The sequence below is a fragment of the Barbus barbus genome (genome assembly GCF_936440315.1).
Source record: "Barbus barbus genome assembly, chromosome: 22".
NCBI lineage: Eukaryota > Metazoa > Chordata > Actinopteri > Cypriniformes > Cyprinidae > Barbus > Barbus barbus.
In genome coordinates this window covers 23,099,042-23,117,749 of record NC_136750.1, presented here as the reverse complement: position 1 = coordinate 23,117,749, position 18,708 = coordinate 23,099,042, and the positions used below count along the sequence as shown (strand labels likewise).

Below are 18,708 nucleotides of genomic sequence, written 5' to 3'. Positions count from 1 at the left end.
TATATATGTGTATGTATGTGTAAAATCTTAGTCATTTTAATAATACTTTGTGCAATGAAAAGATTCCTTGGTTATTAATGTTACCTCAGGGGGCTTCTTTCTTTAGAGCAAGATAGCTAGATTTCATAACTTTCAGTTTTGTGCAATAGCAAATAAATTAGCATTTTTCATTTATTTCCCTTTATTTCATTTATTTAATAATAAAGTGGATGATGCATCATTATTAAGTGGATGATCATCATTATTATCCCGTACATGTTAAATTAATCTCTGAATATGTTACAGGTAAGCTAAAAGCCATCATATCTGGAGTGTTATTTGAGGCACTTGGTAGCAAGTTGACAAGATATCCATAAGCAGAACTGTGTATTGGCCCGCACTTTTTTTTTTTGTTTTTTTTTGGTATGTATCTGAAATAATCAGACTGATTGTTTTGGATGGAGTTAAATTTAGCTTACTGTTCCAGGTTTGTGGTTTAGTGCCAGAATAAGCTGCCATGTAAACCAGACAACATTGAAAATTTGATTGGTTGATAGAAATGTTGTTCCAGGACCAACAAGAACATCCATTTATATGTCCAAGTCCTAGTTATCATCACAAGCAAATAGCAACCAAAAACATGTAAGTTAAGTCTAACCGTAATATATTTGCCATATGACAGAACACAAACTATACTGGCTCGATCTCAATCTCAGTCGAAACCAGCTTTGGTAAACATATTAATCTGTCTCAATCAGTAGGATAGGAAAAATTTGTGCCCCCGGTCCCTTAGAGACCTCCCCGGCCCATGTCGGCAATGTAACGGCTCCCCGGTGCTGGCAGTCTGCCTTTGATCTGTGCTAATCTAATTAACGGTTAAACAGCAACACCTGTGCTCTTCAACATAAGTGCTGCTGCCACTTCCCAGATGGGCTTTGATGGCCATGATGAAACACCTCACTCCCTTCCCTCTTCCCTTCTTCTTCCACCTCCTCATTTTCTACCCTCATCTCCTCAGTAGGCCTGGGTGTAATGGGGACTGTATCCTCCCCATTACTGGAATGTAATTGACAGTGATTAGTCTGTGGTTGGACGATGCACTTGATTAGATTAGCCAGGCTCCTTTTTTCCACTCTGTTTCTTCAAACCCCGAAACCCCAACCTTGACCCCAATTAGCCCCACACACGTCAGGAGATTCTGCATCTCTCCTGCTTATCATGAGCTCATTAATTTGGTTGATGAGTTTCTGTAAATACGTCTGGAGTTAGATGTCAGATTTGTGCTATGAGTCTTTCATGTAGTCCAAGGTGTCCTAAAAACTTCATAATCACATGCTTGAACACTTGTGGCTTAGTGGTTTGTGCATGTGCTTTGTTGTGTCTGGCTGGCAACCTCTGCATCACTTCCAGACGTCTCTCTACTTTTCAGCCTATAAAAGCGGTAAATGCAGTTTTTATTATGTGGTAAAATGAATTATTTCTCTAAACTTTTTATCAAAGTCTCTGCAAAGTCTTGTGCAAGATGTCCTGAAATAGTTCAGCTGCATCATATTCACAGAGGCATTACGTCTTGTCAGAGCTGCGGCCTACTGGTTAGTGCAAGTGCTTATTGAGCTGAAGTGCTCATGTGGATCATGCAAGTTCAAATCAGCCAAGAATCATTCCATATCCTGTCTTGCCGCCTTCTCCCCTTTATTTCATATTTTCTTTTTATCTCTTTCTTTTAAATCTATTCAGTAAATGCAATAAAGACCAAAGCACATTTTTAAAAGTCAATATTGCTTTTATCGGTTAAAATCTTTCTTGTTATCATGAAAAACAGGACGCTGATTCTAAAGAAGCGCTTAAAAAGTGTGCCATGCCACCATCAGATCTTAAAGCTAACATAATGTCAAATGTCGTCAATAAATGGCAAATTGATTCAGATCAATGTACCAATAACAAAGTGTTTGAACTGTGTGAAGCCCTAATGTGGGTAAAAGTCACATCTGTATTTTCATTAATCGCTGGGATCAGCTCATATATACATGATGCTGAATAGGAAATTCCAGAATCACACACAAGTTCTTAATATTAAACGAAGGTCCACCAATATGCTTTAATATCTCTTAGGATATCAGACCATCAAATAAATGTTTGTTACAGTGTCAATCCTGAATCCGTTTTAGAGTTTTCTAAAGCAAATTTTAAATCCTTACATGGGTTTTTTAAATTACTCTTTTTTTTATTTATTTTTTATTATTATTATTATTATTATTATTAAACTAGCTGTTAAACTAGCCAAAGTATCTTAAAACACCAAACCAACAAACCAAATTGTAAAAAATACCATTATATTTACAGGAAAAGTTGAAGGGGCTTTTGAGATTGGAGAAGATGTTAACTGTTTTTTCAAATATAATTAAAGTTAGTAAGGTCTAAAACTTTGTTCCACACAAACAAAGACACTCATGCAGGATTGTATTGGCATGAGGATGAGTAAATGATGACAAAAACTTTCATTTTTGGGTAACTTTCCCAAAGCCTAGTTTTATTGCATGTGTTCTGACAAATCGAACTGAGGTGATGCAAATTCATGTCTGACTGATATCATAGTCTCCTGTTATTCATGTCCTCTCTCTAATGATCTTTTTATAAAAGTCCCTAAAAGACAGAGAGGGAAAAAATAAATAAATAAACCATAGTGTTTTATATTTTAAAGTCCACCATGTTTTGATCATCTGGTAAAATAACCGATTGCTATGCAAAACCCTTCAAAGTCTCCAATCCATGCTATTTCATGCTTTTAACCACATCTTTTATGGAAATACCTGTCCTAGTTCACAGCAACAGCGGTGTGTGTGATATTAGGTGATTGCAACCAGGATCTTTAGCTGACATCATCTCCTTTGCGTCTCTCCAGATGCCAGGATGTTGACTCAAGAGAGCCACGGGGCAGAACTTCTGTTTGAAATGTCAGAGGCAGGAAAGTGCCAGAGATCAATCTGTGCCCTGTGTCACATGCACACACAAAAAAACACAGTCTAAATCGAGACAAAAGGACAACAGATGAGGGGGGAAAATAAATGAAGCTCCCACCGGCCTCTTTCATGGAAAACTCGCTTTCTGCTTGGACCCGGCGCAACATCAGTAGCCTTTCTATTAAAGGCTTTGTTTTTGGGGAAGGCTTTGATCCTGGCTCCATAATCGTTCAGCCACAGTTGGTTGTTTCACACACTCACCTCTTCAACAGTGTTATCACGGGGCAGCACATAATACTTTCGCTGCAGCGACAAGTATTTCCAAACGCAGGACTGTTCAATGACTTCTCTATTAATATTCAAGCACAGCCTCAGACTATAATAAATTGGGTTATGTCATTAGCGGGAAACGATATCTTGGTGTGTATTTGCCAAAGGGAGAGGAGTTTTAGGAGCGAGTGGCATCCTTCTGCGAGGCCATGTGTGGGGCGAAATCTGAATAGCTTTTCAAATTGACATGCAACGCTCGGATGATCGTTAATCATAATTGGACACATATTTGCATATTGCAGTGTCAGTGGCTTCGTCATTGGGATTGTTCATGCATTAGTGTTCATTTTTTAATGGCAATTAGTCTCCATCTCATGATTCATTTATTAAATACGGCTGAATTTTTGAGCTCCATTAGTGGACGTCCAATGAATCAAGCGACCAAGCGCAAAGAGATCCATCAGATATGACGGCTGTTTGCTGCTTTTAAGTCATCAGTGATTAGAGGGATGAGAGACATGCTGAAGGAGACGACACGTAGAGAGTTTTGCAGCAACTTCTAAAATGCTACATAGCTGCACAAGTGACTTTGCGAGGAAAATGTTAAAAAGATGAAGCGGTGAAGTGGCCGGAGCTCATTCAGCAGTGTGCATTGAAGCATAGTGTACAGTAAGCAAATTGGGATGAATCTAGAAGTTAAATGAAGTCACTGCAGGATTTGTGAAGTTTCTAAACAACTTTTGTAGGAGCGAATGGGTTCATTAGGTATAGCATTTACAAATTGCCAAATATAAGATTAGGCTGTTTTCTATTGATATACTGTATTTTAAAGTGCAACTTATTCCTGTGTAATTAATGTTTTATATGTATATATGTTATATGTTTGTTTTTTATATATATAAAATACTTGCTACCTACTTACTGTGATAGCAAAGCTGACTTTTCACCAGTCATTACTCCAGTCTTCAGTGTCACATTATCCTTTAAGTGTCACATTATCCTCAAGAAACATGATTGAGAAATATAAGAAATATATTATTATTATTATTATTATTAATGTTGAAAACAGAATAAATATTTAATATACATAAATAATAAATAATATACACACAAATATTTTTGTGGACACCATCATACTTTTTTCCAGAATTTTTAAATGAATAGACAATTCAAAAGAACAGTAATTATTTGAAGTCAGTAATTATTTGTAACATTATCATAACATAATCAGTGTAACATAATCAACATAATGTGTCTTAGCTTGAAATCAAAAAGAATACAGACCCCAAACTGTTCAACGGTAGTGTATACGATTATGTATAGCAAATACAGCAAGTCAACTACTATATATATATATATATATATGATAATATAAATATGTCATTGCATTTTTGTAGTTGACTAGAAATAATAGATTTACAGTTGGCACATTTTATCAATTCAAAAATTAAATACAAATGCAAAATGATAATTTGGCACCTCAACAGTGATACGCTACTGTGAGGTGAATCAAAAGTAGCTTCAGGAGTCCCAGAAGCAGCCTCTACAGTCTTAAGTATTGGCAGAATCATTTATCAAGTCTGGTGTGACCCACAACCCTGTTGCTTCTTGAATTTAATTTTGCTCTGTTCAGTCTACTGTTTGTTTGTGTATGTATTTGCAGTCAGGAATTGACTACAAAGGCTCATCATCACTGCAGCTGACGTTTAAGGGTCAGGAGATTCTCTCGAGTAACTCCACTCGTGTTGGCTCCATTTGCATTTCACCACCTGACTTTCAGCCATCTGCAGCTACACACAAAGCATCCTCATTTTATTTGCATCAGCACCCAGCCATCGTCACATTTAGACAACCGTTAGTAAGCGCCATGCGTAGGGCGTTAGCTGGGGATTTCCAGGGGTGCGAATTTGTGATGTGTTCCTACGTGTGCGATGTTCGGGCTGACTGGCATTGTGACTCTCCTCTGAGCTCAGTGGGATATCGAGCCAAAGGCAATGTGCCATGATCCAGCAAGCTGCTCTGCTAGTCGGCTACTAATGTCTGTCTTGGCCCAGAGTGTAGTGAAAACATTTTGCCAAGATGAACATGAAAATCATGCGAATGTGAATTATTTGATAGTTAGGTATCGTCAGGATGTAATACGTAATATCTATGAAAGGTGTTTCAGCTTCAGTTTATGTATTACAATTCAGACTTCTTTCTCAGAATTGCAAAAAGTCAGAATTTGCAAGATATAAACAATATATAAACCCTCAATTCTGCAAATCGAATTGCGGGTTTATATATAATTGGAATATATAAAAATGCCATTCTGAGAATTACAAGCGGTATATAACTCGCAATTGCAAGAAAAAAGTTCTAATTAGTTTTTAGTTTTTTTTATTCCATGGTGGAAACAAAAAAAATCGGAATTTCAAGATGCAAACTCAGAATTCAGAAAGAAAAAAAAAATCTGAATCATAATGGTGAAAATGTCAGAATTGCTGGATGTAAACTCAGAATTAGGAGGGGGGAAAAGTCAAAATTGCTAGATGTAGGCTCAGAATTATGAAGAAAAAAAAAACATAATTGCGAGACAGACTCAGAATTGTATTTCTCACATTTCTACATTTTTTTTTTTTTTTTGGCAGAATTGCAAAAAAAAAAAAAAAAAAAAAAAACGTTATCTAATGCCAGAAAGAGGCTTCCATAAATATCTGACATTCATCGTAAAAAACAACAACAACAAAAAAATGTGTAAATCTATAATCCTAAATATAAAATAATACCTTATAACCATTAAAATTCCCATAAAGGATGATATAAAATGCTAAATGAGAACTTAAAATATCTTGAAAATTAGTTTATTTATAAAAATCAAAAAATGAAGGATAAAGATGATAATATAGACTTGATCATTTAATTTAAAACTGTACTGAAATAAGTAATTACAAAAAACAGCATTAAATGCAAAAAGCAAAATGGCTACAAAAAGTGAGAGAAAAGAGCAGAGAGGGAAAATTGCAGTTTATTGTAGATATGGATGACAGTGATGTAAAGAAAAGTAATAAGAAAAATTGAGAAAAAAAAAAAAATTAGGATAACATTCCAGGGATTGAGTGGAAACACGAACCCATATAACCATCCAGATTGCAATCATGTAGAAGTATTAAAAACCGCCTGTGAAAAGTACAGGATACATTAGCATATCTACAATTTACTCCAACTAGTTAAAGCTATGTGAAACAACCCTTGTGAATAGGTGTGAGAAAGCCAGCTGGAATAAAAATGAAATACCTCAAGGAAGACAAAGACATGGCCAGCAGTAAGAGATTCCCTACACAAGACAAACGGGTTATAGCTTTATTCATCATTTCAGCTGCTACTTCTGAGGCTTTTGTGTGGATCATTATGTTCTTGGGGAATGAAAAGTAGTGCGGTAAATAGGCTGAGTGGTTGGGAAGGCAGACAGTTTCTTTCAATGTGCTTGAGAGAACAAAAAGGGGCTAAAGAAGCATAATTATGACATCACATCTATTGAATCGGAAGAGGCGGTATCTCGTTCAGCGGGTCAGAGTCAGTTCCGTCTCGCTATGCATATATTTCCACCTTCTAAAGCCTATATAACTAATGTCCTAACACACTCTGGCCATGGGAAAAGCTTTGATGTATTATACAAGGTGCTTTTGATTGCATTAAGCCTGATTTACAATGAGTGTTATTGGACGGACGATATGAAATGGATCTGTCGTAGAGAGAAACTTGAAAGACAGACGAATTGGATCTGGTGTGTGAAATGACTGACATAACTGGAACGCGATAACAGTTGTTATGCAATGTGAAGTTAATGTATTGTGTCTCGTTTCGCATTCACAGGCAGACCTGGGATGTTTCAACACTCTTCCAGATTGTTTTAACAGGTTTTGTATTTTTGTGACCTTCAAAAGCACACGAGGAGGTCACAGGTGCATCGGCGCGATAAATTTGAGCGGGTGAACGCATGAGATGCGAGACTCATTAAGATGTTGTCACGCTATGCGAGAGCTTCGTGCGAGCCTTTGACGGCACCGAGATTTAATCTGCGCTCACCTCCCTCTTATCCAGATGGGTTTCTATTCTTTTTTTCAACTCACAGGTCTGTGAAGTACCATCTGTTTATCAGCAGTAAATAAGTTCTGAGTCGTTCGTCAGTGACAGCCGTCCCAGCCGATCTCAGCCACCGGAAGCACTGCGCTTCATGGTGGTTTAGAAAAAAAATACTTCAGCATAATATGTCTGATGAGGTGTAAAGCTTGACTGTTGGTGGTATTAGACCGTGCATACCGGTAACTTTCATCTCCATTTCTTAGCTTTTCTTATTCTACATCCTGTGAAGTACAAGTAGTTTGTGTTGAATCACATCAACAACGTAATTCAGAAGTGTGATGAGTGTTCAGATGTTTGAGATTATTAATTGCAGTTTTACTTGCAGGCAATTCTCATCTCTCAAAAAAAAAACACTCACTAAATGCCTATTTGGTCAGTTCACTCATTATTTGACAACGTTTTAACATTGATTTTAACCTGAGAGTGTCATTCTAAACTTGTTTCAGTCTGTCTCTATTCTATTCTATTCTATTCTATTAGGTCAGGGTCTTAGAAGACCTTTCTTATTTGAATTTGAATTGTGTCATTGAGATACAATTAGTTGCTTAATATTTTAAATTAGTTTTTTATTTTTGTTTTAATTTTAATTTTAGTTAAAGCCAATTGCTATTTTAATGTTATTTTTATTATTATCTTTAATAGTATTACTTATAATTAGTATTAGTATTTAATAGTATTATTTATAATAATTGTTATAAGTTTATTTTATTCAAGTAACATTTATTTTATTTCTGTTGTTGTTGTTTATGGTTTTACTTTTGGTTAACTATAATAACCTTGCTCTGAAAATAGTTTTCCACATTCATCGGATCATTGGGTGTCTTTAAATACCACTCCACAAGTTTCCCATTCTTAAAGTACATTGTTTTAAGTCACTTTTTTCCCCTCCAAAAACTGCAATGTACTGTGATTATTCACTTTATTAATTGCAGCTTTGTTGGAATGACATACTTCTGAGCCACTATTTGAAGCAAGAGTAATTTATACCGAGAGGCAATGCACCATGGGTAAATGACTGCAGCACGGGCCTCCTGGGCTTTATGTGAAACAGATGGATGAGTTTTATTAAGCATGTGGTACTTAACACTGCGCTGAGTGGGATTTCAATAAAGGAAATAAATGTTAGCATTAACAGCACCTCCCTGTGTAATGTGCCATCATGGCTTTCCAGTAGGGTTGACTTATTTTAACAAATGCTTGTTGTCTTGAATTTATGAATATTGGGCTTTTGGTCTGGAGAAGGTTTATTTGCCATATGATGAGTAGGTGGTGTTTGATAGAGAGAAAACAAGAAATGAGTTTTTATGCCTTTATACCTTTTGCTTTGCGTCAGAATAACCAGATGTTTATACAACACTTTTTTCCCATTTCTTTAGCTTATGTATTATTCATGCAGTGATTGCAGGGTATTTCTCCTGAAATATCTCTGAAATAACCTTGGCTTTTCTTAAAACTAAATTTCAGGAATTTGTGTTTGTTCGCTGTCTTTCACAATCTCTAAAGAAAACTACTGTATATACTATAAGTAAACTTTATAAGGAAAGCACATCTTGAATAAAAATGCTGACAATGGGGATTTCTAGTATATATCTTTCACCTGACAACTTAAATACTTAAATATTCTTAAATATAGCATTTTTTGGCCCTGGGAATTTGAAAAGCATGTTTCTTTACACACTCTCTATAATTAATGTAATTTTGTGTAAGTAAATAAGTAAGTAAATAAATAAAAAATATATATATTTAAATATTTAAACATTGGAATTTGTCTTGCAATTTGTTTACAAAATACAGACAATTAAATGTTTTTTGAATAATCAGCTTGATTGGAAATGACTCACAATAGAAATATTCTTCTCACAACTGATATTTATTTTGACATGGTTTTTAACATGCAATTATTCATAGTTTTGGATCAATTTCTATGTTTGCAATATATTTTAATTTAAAAAAAAAAATCTTCTTTCTTTTTCTCTCACATCTTGACATTCTGTTAAGAACATGGCCTTGAATGAAAGGTTATGTGGGCGTTAATTGACATTTGCATGTTTTCTTTCAGTATTACCTTTGAAAAGTGACTGAAACTTGACATTTATTTAGACTAGCACCTGTCAAGGAGAGTCGAGGCTCTTTCATGAAGCCTTTATCATTGTTTCAGGACCGTCCCCTGAAGAAGCCCTTACAAAGGAAGAAGTGTAAATAAACAAAAGGATATTTTAGTGTCATAGATCACCGGTCAATCATGAGCAATAATGAACTTTTTGTACCAATTGACTTAGTGTTTGAAATGTCAATGATGAACTGCGAGACTCTTTTGAGGTGATGCCATGACTTCAATACAATGATTGGTGGATTAGATCTTAATTACTCAATTTTACCAGTTAATTTACAACGTAACCACTCATTAAAAGTATGTGGCACTTTTCAGTGCATATTGACAGCGTCTAACCAGCACTAAAGCAGTCGTGGAACAATTACTTGTTCTTCAATTAAACCACTTACGCTCTTATCACGACTGTACTCCCTCTATCCTGAAGCTCTACTGACTGTTCCCAACCATGTTCTTATGTGTCCACAGACTCTTCCAACGACGCAGTATGAGCTAGAGATTGTGGCAAAGGACATGGCAGGAAGTGAGGTGGGACTGACAGGAACTGCAACAGCCACCATCACCATCACAGACAGGAACGACCACGCACCTGAGTTTACACACTCAATGGTAGGAGGAACCTTTTTTTCTTTCTTCCTTTCTTAGTAATTTTATTCATTGACTAAACGTGACCTGCTCCATATTTTCAGTCATTGTGACCCAGAAACACATTCAGTTTTATACTCTGAATAAAAAGTGTCAGCTTGCATTTCTACACCAAACTGGATATAATAATTTAAATGGTTGTCATAAAAACTTATTTTTGTCAAAAAAAAAAAAAAAACCGCCAATAAATATTCCAAACAATTTTCAGACTACTTTTAAATGATATTGTGAGATTTATTCAAACAAAAATATATTGGAAAACAGTGTTTTATTTTACAATTTAAAATAACTATTTGATTTTAACATTTTATTGTCCCTATGATTATACCTATTATGGCAAAGCTGAATTTTCTGCAGCCATTATTTCAGTCTTTAGTGTTACATCTTCCTGTACTGATTTGGTGCTCAAGGAATATTTCTTATTATTATGGTTAATATTTTGATTAGATAAGAGAATAGGATTTTTTTACAACTTCTGATTTAAAATAAAGCATGTCACATATATTCATTGACATATTGTGTGCTTTAACATGCTGCATTGACCAATCAGCATCCACGATTATACCACTATCAATTTTATAACTGACAATTTAAACCTATAAACAGATGATTATTATTCTACAGTTTCTTTTGAAAAGATTTATAGTGGTTTGAAGCAACTTAACACCTGCAGTCATTTACCATGAGGACAAACACTCAAACTTCTCAGTCCAGAAGGCCTTCACCAATCATTTCCAATTGTCAATCACTCAAATCACGTGTATACACACAGAAGCCCTCCCTGCTCAGCCATAGCCTCAGCTTTTCACTCAGATACACTGACCTTGCGAGAAAAAGCCCTGTGCATCAATCACTCTAATCTCAGGTGTGCTGCAGTGACAGCTGTGATTCACAAATACTCACACACAAAGGTGATGGACTGGGTCCTTCTCGATCACTTATCCTCTGCGACCTCCTGTTTGTGATTTTAAATGATTGTGTTATAATACTCAGAGCCTGCCCTGGCAATGATGGTCTGTCCATGGACGTAGTGTATTGTTTGTGTGTGTATTGTTGTTGTAATCATAAGTATTGCTGGAGTTTTTTTTAGCTGCACATTATAGCTATAGGCTATAAAATACACATTAGTCTTCTGCTAAACAGTCACAAACAGAGCCCACTGCTGCCATTCAGCAGTATGAAACCCAGAGGGCAAGAAAACTGCACTTATGCTATGTGCAAACTTAAGCTGTGTGTCCATTTGAGCCCACCTGTGATGAATTTGTCAGAAAATGCTACACTTGCACTTTGCTGGCCAGCGGAGGGAAAACAACTACGCCAGGCTGATGCAGAGACACTTATTTTGAGCTGTATGGTTTTTTTAGAGGAAGTGCCCTGGGCTGTTGTCAGATTCCTAGAGACATCACGTCCACCCTCACTTGGCCCATTCCCAAAATGCCCTGCTGTGCCAGGAAGAGGGGGCTTTCTGACTGCTTGATGTGGCCACTCATTTGGGTTACCTATTTAGAGTGGCTTTGACAATTGCTGCTGCGTTGCTTTAGGGTGAACTGTAAACACTAACAAGCTCAATTTATGCAAATCATTTGCATAAAAATAACTGCCTTAAAGTAGTTCAGTAATTTCTGTAAAAACAATGTGCTCTTCGTATTGAATGAACTTAGTTAACCATCATTAATTAGTGGGACTTATTAGATTTATTTATGTATTTATTGATGGATTGATTTACTGATTGATTCTTTTTAATTTTAGTGACAAGTTGAGATCGCGGTTAGCTCAAAAATTGGCTGTTATTTGACAAATCTTTTCTATAAGTTGTTTAAATAAAAGCCAATACCCAGATTTTACTGTGTATAACATTCTACAATTACATAACATTACTTCCTGAACCTGTTTTCATAAAGTAAACATCTGTTTTTACTGCAGAGTAAAAGGATCTGCATTGACAAAATTCACCAAGGTTCAGCATCAACACTAATCACCATAACGATGACTAGAAATACTTATTTATGATAATACAATATCAACAATATAAATAAAGCTACTATAGATAGTGACATTTATGTAAAAATTTAAACGAGTATCTGCATTTGTATCTATATTCTCATGTCACTTTACCCTGCTCCTTAATGACAAGTGTGTTTGTGTTCAGTATGTTTCTTAAAAAGCACTTTCCATGATACATTTTCTCCATTTACCAGTCTGACAGAGTCTGAGTAGTCTGCAGTACCTCCACTTTGCACATGCTTGAAAACACTCTTTATTGTGCTGTGAAATTCTGCAGTAGGAAAGCCCACTGTCTCCTCACAGGTGCTGTTTGAGTGCACGTCTCTGTTTTTGGCACCAGTCCACCCTACGGGCCTAGAGAGCTGTGGTAGTGGATCAGCAGAATATCCCCTCCTCCTCTTAGACTGCTGTATCTGACAGACCTCAGTAAATATTCACGAAAAACACCTTTGAAAGTGGAACATTTTGAAATTTCAGTCCTTTTGAAAAATGCGTAAGCTGGTTTGCTGGTATTAGCCAACTGGCCTTCCGGCTAAACCACCCAAGCACCAGTTCAGCCTCAGGATTTAGATGGATAGTTCAAGCAAAAATGAAAAATCAATCACCATTTACTCACTCTCATGCCATTCAAACCTGTATGACTTCCTTTATTCTGTAGAACGCAGAAGAAATTTTGAGAAATTACATGTTACTTTCAGAGACTAAACAAACTAAATTCCACCCCACAAATTCCTGGAAATGAGCATTAAAATAAATAAATATTATACTAAATACATTTGGCTTTTTTATACAGCACACACTGCTTCGCCATTTATCATTCTGTGATAAAGCCCAGACTGTTACTTGCCCCTGAAGTGAGATTATGTACTTCCTTATCTCCCACTAATTTTGCAAGAGAGCAGAAAACTCAAAATCATCAGAAACTCTAAATGTGTTCTTTTTAAAAACAATTTTGTGATGAAACAAGAGTAGAAAAAACATGCCACCTTCTCATGTTTCCTAAATTTTTCTTAATTAGCAGATGTTTCACTTTATACATAATCACAGGCTGGCATGTAGTCAACCTCAGACAGATTTTGAGTCTGTGATCATTGCCACAGTTTATCATTTCTAGGTGGACCCATCTGGTCATTTATTCTCATTAGCTGGTCTAGTTGAATGGATGCATTTAAATTCAGTGGTGTTGTAAACAGGATCGCTTTATAGAAAACTGTTTCTGTCTCTGCTCCAAAGTGAAACCCCACTTTAGTTCACTCTATTATAAAACCAATAGCCTACATCTCTTAATAAAAACTAGCAGGCCTACACAATGAAGCTGTAATATTTATTTACATCAGTGGCACAGCTTCGCAGAGATCTTTTATTTAATATCTGGTTCTTTACATTGTAAATTGCTCATCACAGTGAAAATCAATTGGAATTTAAACTGCACCATTGAGATCATATCCTGGAATGAACCAAGAAGATCAAGGAACGTAAGATCTGCACTTCTTTTAGCTCAACGAGAAGCTGCCTGGGCTGCACTAAGGTTGTTTGGTTATCCTCAGTTCATTTCATGTACTTAGCATTTGGGCCACCGTTGAACGTTCATCTTTTAAAATAAATGTCTTCAGTGTGTGACAAGAGAATTATTGTCTGCCCAGAGATAATTCTAGGCCGCGGTCAATGTATGGGGTCACGTAACACTGTCCCGCAGCGGGAGTATTATTAGGATAATAGCAGACCTATCCATCCTCCCTCTATTATCTCTGTTTCCCCGGGTCCCTTCGACTCATGCTCCCTGTTTTGGGATCTTGGAGCCATAGAGGGAGAGGCCAGAGGCTGTGCTAGTTGCCGCAGGTGGTATGTACATGCCCGCCCACCCTGGCACTTTGTGATAACTGGCATCTATTTCAGATGAACCCCTTCCAAGTGCTGCAGCAGCCACTGATCCGGCTTATCACGCCTGTCACTCAAGGAAAGTGACAGCTTATCTGAGCTGCCTCTCTCCCCTGCAGTGACAGCATGCCGCTGCCTCCGTCAAAATGCTAATGACATCAACAATGATGGCTACAAGTCCGCAACACGATAGTAAAAGAAGTCGGCACACTTTTGGGGGGCGACTCTGAATGATGGCTTTTCTTATTTGTACAATAGTCAATTGACTTTGCATTTACAAGGTCTCGCTCACAGCTCACAGATGTGCTTGGGGTGATTTTAAAACGTAGAAAAGGAATTCTAGTACTCAGTGTGATTGGCTGTGTTCCAAAATCTAGTGAGCTGCCTATGTAGGCTGCCAAAGTCAGCATAATTATGCTGCTTTCCGAGATATCTTGTTTTGGCTAAAGTTTAAGGCAGAATTGCATGTATCCTTTAAAAGAAGGCAATCCCAGAGTGTATTGCAAAAAGGTTAGTTAAAAAAAAAAAAATCCATCCAAGATGGTGGATGAGGTGAGGGAAGTCTCCATTTATACAGTGCTTTCCAAAAATTTTGAAACTCCCTCAGGTTATGGACAATATCAGAATAAATCTTTATCATTTTGTGCACTGAACTGCCTATTTAGTAGTAGACAATAATCATTAACACTTTAGTATAGGGACCAATTCTCACTATTAACTAGCTGTTTATTAGCATGCCTATTATTAGCATATTGGCTAATTTATTCTGCATTTATTCTGCATGACCATATTCTACATCCCTAATCCTACCCAGTATCTAAACTTAACAACTACCTCACTATTAATAAGCAGCAAATTAGGAGTTTATTGAGTCAGAAGTCATAGTTAAAGGTTTGTTAATAGCAATAATTGGACCTTGAAATAAAGTGTGCCCCAAGAATCTTACTTGGTTTTAGAACAGAGCCATGGAGACTATTGGACCATATGTAGTAATTGGGCTGTAATCATTCTCACTATGATGGTTCTTGAACTTGGAAAGAGGAAATTAATGAAAGAGAGTCGAGATGTTCCCTATCACTCCTCACTACTTTGCTTTGAAACTTTGTCCATTGTGTGCAAATAGAGCCATAGCTCACTCAATATATTAATGGATTAAACCATTTTGACTCCCTCTCAATTTTTTTTTAATGAATGACCTTTTGGTTCTGCAAACTGTCCTTCTTCATTATTAGTCTTAGAAAACTTTCCCGGTCTGTTGTTCAGTTTTTCCCCTCCGTTAGAAGAGCAGCTAACATTTCTAGATGCCAGTGCTGGTGTAAGGTGAACAGTATTGTTAACAACAGCAGCAAAGTCAGTTTTAGCCTCCATATTATCTTTGTGAAATTATGTCCCATTCCCTACTCTCCCAGCAATCCATTTCAAGAACCATCCATTGTCAATTCCCACAGCTACACCAGCAATTATTGATGTTCATGGATTCTTATTTCTGGATTTTATACTGTTTCTGGCTCATCTCTTCTCACTATTTCTTACAGTTCCTCTGCAGTATATTGAGTCTCAAACTCATTGAACTGAAGTAATTTTCGAAAATGACTTTCGGTTTTAATGATATTTACGTTAATTAACAAGTGCTCTCTCTCTCTCTCTCTCTCTCTCTCTCTCTCTATATATATATATATATATATATATATAAATATGAATGGGTATATATATAAATATTAATGGGTATATGAATGCGTAATGCTATGGGGAATGTAACATGTCTTTGTGCTTGACAAATATGTATATATACAGTGGGGCAAATAAGTATTTGATACACTGCCAATTTTTCAAGTTTTCCCACTTACAAAGAATGGAGAGATCTGTAATTTTCATCGTAGGTACACCTCAACTGTGAGAGACAGCATATTTTTTTTTTTAAATCCAGAAAATCACATTGTATGATTTTTGAATAATTAATTTCCATTTTATTGCATGAAATAAGTATTTGATACAATAGAAATATAGAACTTAATATTTGATACAGAAACCTTTGTTTACAATTACAGAGGTCAGACGTTTCTACAGAAACAAAGGTTTCTGTAACAAATATTAAGTTCTATTTTTCTATTATATCAAATACTTATTTCATGCAATAAAATGGAAATTAATTATTCAAAAATCATACAATGTGATTTTCTTGATTTTTTTTTTATATATTCTGTCTCTCACAGTTGAGGTGTACCTACAATGAAAATTACAGATCTCTCCATTCTTTGTAAGTGGGAAAACTTGAAAAACCGGCAGTGTATCAAATACTTATTTGCCCCACTGTATAATTACCCATGACAATTTTGATCCAAAAATTTGATAACTCTGTTTGATAAGTAATCATAAACGCACTTTCTGATCCACAATGCACTACTAATATTGTCAAACACATGCTACAAAAATAATACTTTAGAATAACATTTCTTAAGACACATCATTAAACATTTAACATATAATTAATTCAAGTAAGTTATTCATATAAAATTTATATTTGAACAGCTGACCTGTTAAGCACAATATAATTATAAAAAGTTTTATCTATAAATGTTTTGGACGTTTATTTCATATTATATCAAAGCACCACTATACATTATTTTACCAAGAAAATGAATAAGAATAAGCCATTCAAAAACCAGCTTCTAAAACTGTGTAATCCTTTATCAAATCTGCAAAGTCATTTCAGCATATTTAGCGTGCATTAATATAAATTAATGTTTCTCATCAGTGTTTATGACAGGACTGAGCAGTCTTTCCGTTTGTATAATGAAAACACCAGACCACATTATAGTTGTTTAGCATATTTCATATTATGCTAATCTATTCTTTGGAATCTTTTCATTTGCATTTCTGCGTTTTAAATTGTTTACAAAACATGTTTGTCTCACAATGCACCAGATCACCAGCTTGTTAGTTGTTTTGGCATGTTTATGCGTTTGTGATTTTACTCATCATAAGCTGCAGTTATACTACATCTGTTGCCATCTATATGTCATTTTCAGATCCATCAAGAACAGACATATTCAGTTGAGGGATATTGACTTGATCATGTCTTCATTTGTCACACAATGTGAGCTTGAGTGCCTAGTATACATCAGTTTAGTAAGAGAAATAAAAAGAACATTGTATACAGAAAAGCTTTTGATATTTTTAGGCGGTGAAACCCATGAGTGACCTATAGGTGAGATACTGATATTCTGTATCATTAAGGCACGTCTTAAACTCTGAATAAATGGTAAAAGTAACAGCAACCCTTTCTAGTGTAATACATTTAATATTCACTACTGAGAGAGTAAAGCCGGGCTCACACTACAGGAGTTTTAAAATCCTAACCGATTATGAAATCTGGCTGCAGCACACACATAAGGAGAATCTTCGCAGATTTTCTTCCCTCAAATCTTAAACATGCACACACTACAAGATTTGAATATCGTGGCGCATCACACACTACAAGATATTATTAAGATTATCATGCCAGACGGAGCGCCTCACGTGATCTCACGCTGCAGCTCATCAGCAATGTTTGCATATGTTAGCTAGCTTTCTAGCAGGTTTCTAGTACATTCAAAAATGAAACGTTTTCACTCCAGCGCTTCTCTTTCTCCTACAGTTGTAATACTTTTTTGACACATTATACAGACAGTGTTACTACAAAATTTCAAGAAGCCGTTTCCTCTGTCTCCACTATCCAACGGACCTGTGCAGCAGCTGTTTTGCGGTCGCGCTTTGGCTATAGAGAATGAGAATGTGACGCAACTCCTCATTCTCTATTGTGAAAGTACATGACGTAATCAGCCGTCATCATCCCGATTTAAAACCTAAATATCAAACATGTTTGATATGATCGGGGCAGCCCCGATTTGTGTGCGAGCAGATCGGGAGGTGCAAGGTTCGATCTGTTAACGCCTCACATTACCAGATAATCCGCGCCGAACATCGGGACCGATCAAGGTGCTCAATAAGGTTTTCTCGGGAGGGGGAAATCGGGGCTAAATCGGGCTAAAAATCCTGTAGTGTGAGCCAGGCTTAAGAGAGTGAAAGATGTATCAACTATAATTTTCAATTAGCAGATATTAGCATGTTTACAGTTCTGTTATGGAGGCCAAGTAAAAGCCTGTGAAGTGATGTGTGGTTGCTTACTTTCATTCGTCTCATGGCTTTCATTATTTGGTTCACTGAATGGTTGTTATATTTGAAAGCACTGTATTCAATATTTTGAATCAAATTGTGTTGAACTTCTTATTGTTTGAGACTTTCAGCTATATGCGTAACTCTCATAACTTTATAGATTGAACCTTCAGCTCAAATTGGCGCTGAAAAAGCATTTGTAAAATCAAACACTACTCAGCAGTAGCAGAGAAGCAGAGAACCAGTTGATAACCATGCACTTGATTTGATTAAGTTATCACAATTTTATTCCTCTGCAGATTAATCTAAAATGAGTTGCTGACTGGTTGTTAATTTAGCAACATAGTTTTATGAATATTTAATAGTTGGAAATAGTGGTCACATATTTGTTTGGATGGTATTGTTGTTTAATACATAGACCAATTGTTAAAATACATTTATTCTCTAAAAAGACTCAATCATAAAAAAGGCTGTGTAAACACATTATGTTGCAAGATATTTCTATGCATTACTGAAATTACCTCATTATTTTTGTAATAAAATTCAATGTATTACTCTCCAAATGTTTAAAAGAATGGTTAA

The 18,708-nt window shown here is 35.9% G+C and overlaps 1 protein-coding gene across 3 annotated transcripts in view; it reads left to right on the top strand.

The window, feature by feature from the left end:
- The window catches only part of LOC306888196 (cadherin-13-like), a 345,271-nt gene that overhangs the window by 267,356 nt on the left and 59,207 nt on the right, over window positions 1-18,708 (top strand). For all 3 annotated transcript variants that reach the window (XM_079446382.1, XM_079446381.1, XM_079446380.1), the window contains exon 8: window positions 9,913-10,053. In XM_079446382.1, coding sequence (XP_079302508.1) covers window positions 9,913-10,053 — 141 coding nt within the window. The remainder of the gene's footprint in view (window positions 1-9,912; window positions 10,054-18,708) is intronic.